Source organism: Myotis nattereri (genome assembly GCF_964212035.1).
Source record: "Myotis nattereri genome assembly, chromosome: X".
Classification (NCBI taxonomy): Eukaryota; Metazoa; Chordata; class Mammalia; order Chiroptera; family Vespertilionidae; genus Myotis; species Myotis nattereri.
In genome coordinates this window covers 146,034,649-146,035,971 of record NC_138078.1, presented here as the reverse complement: position 1 = coordinate 146,035,971, position 1,323 = coordinate 146,034,649, and the positions used below count along the sequence as shown (strand labels likewise).

General features: G+C 53.0%; 1 protein-coding gene across 1 annotated transcript in view; it reads right to left on the bottom strand.

Annotated features, from left to right (window-relative positions):
* The window catches only part of LOC308511938 (erythroid transcription factor-like), a gene marked incomplete at both ends in the record, with an annotated part of 10,750 nt that extends 9,630 nt beyond the window's left edge, over positions 1-1,120 (bottom strand). The window contains one exon of the mRNA XM_081081755.1: positions 1,085-1,120. Coding sequence (XP_080937881.1) covers positions 1,085-1,120 — 36 coding nt within the window. The remainder of the gene's footprint in view (positions 1-1,084) is intronic.
* Between the last annotated feature and the right edge of the window lie 203 nt (positions 1,121-1,323).

The following is a 1,323-nucleotide window of genomic DNA, read 5'->3' as shown; positions in this document are numbered from 1 at the left end:
GGAGAGGAGAGGAGAGGAGAGGAGAGGGGAGAGGAGAGAGGAGAGGAGAGGAGAGAGGAGAGGAGAGGAGAGGAGAGGAGAGAGGAGAGGAGAGGAGAGAGGAGAGGAGAGGAGAGGAGAGGAGAGGAGAGGAGAGAGGAGAGGAGAGGAGAGGGGAGAGGGGAGGAGAGGAGAGGAGAGGAGAGGACAGGACAGGACAGGAGAGGAGAGGAGAGGAGAGAGGAGAGAGGAGAGAGGAGGAGAGGAGAGGAGAGGAGAGGGGAGGAGAGGGAGAGGAGAGGAGAGGAGAGGAGAGGAGAGGAGAGGAGAGGAGAGGAGAGGAGAGAGGAGGAGAGGAGAGGGAGCAGAGAGAGAGGAGAGGAGCAGAGAGGAGAGGAGAGGGAGAGGTGAAGAGGAGAGAGGAGAGGAGAGGAGAGGAGAGGAGAGGAGAGAGAGAGAGGAGAGGAGAGGAAAGGAGAGGAGAGGAGAGGAGAGAGAAGAGGAGAGAGAGGAGAGGAGAGAGAAGAGGAGGAGAGGAGAGGAGAGGAGAGGAGGAGAGGAAGAGGAGAGAGAGGAGAGGAGAGGAGGTGAGAGGGAGGAGAGGAGAGAGAAGAGGAGAGGAGAGGAGAGGAGAGGAGAGAGAGGAGAGGAGAGGGATTAGGAGAGGAGAGAGGAGAGGAGCAGAGAGGAGGAGGAGGAGAAGAGAAGAGAGAGGTCCTGGTGTTCTGTTTTCACAGGGATTGAAGGTGAGGGCCACAGGTTTCTCTAACCCACTCTTCCCCTGTGAACTGAAAACATTAGAGCATCAATTTAAAGAGCAAGCAGAGAATAAAAATTAGCCCAAATGAGCAGTTATTGCAATCAACCAACAGTTCTAAAACAGAGAAGCTTTTGATGGTGGGGATGCCTGGCTCTTTATCAAGTCCTCTGGCTGGGCCTGTTTATTGGAAATAGCCATCTTCAAAATGGATGCCTCTTGGACATGAAATCCCAGGGCAATGAAAGCCTAAGTCAGGCCCTTGCATTACCAAGCAGGAAAAAAATGTCGGTGCTCACACTAGGTACCTGGTGAGTTTGAAGGAACCGATATGTATTAGACAATTACACTGATTCTGTCCTTGTAATCCTGAATGCCACGCATGCCTTTCAGGAAACCGGACTTTAGGAAGAGAGACAAAGTCCATTTAACCACAGCCGGGAGGATAAGTGGGCAGGATCTGCAAAGGCTCCTCTCAGAGGAAGTGATCATGAAGTAGACACTGGACTCCCCATCTACACAGGAGGAGACTGAGGGACAGAGAGGTTGTGTAAGTTGCTCAAGGTCACACAGCAAGGCAGAGACGG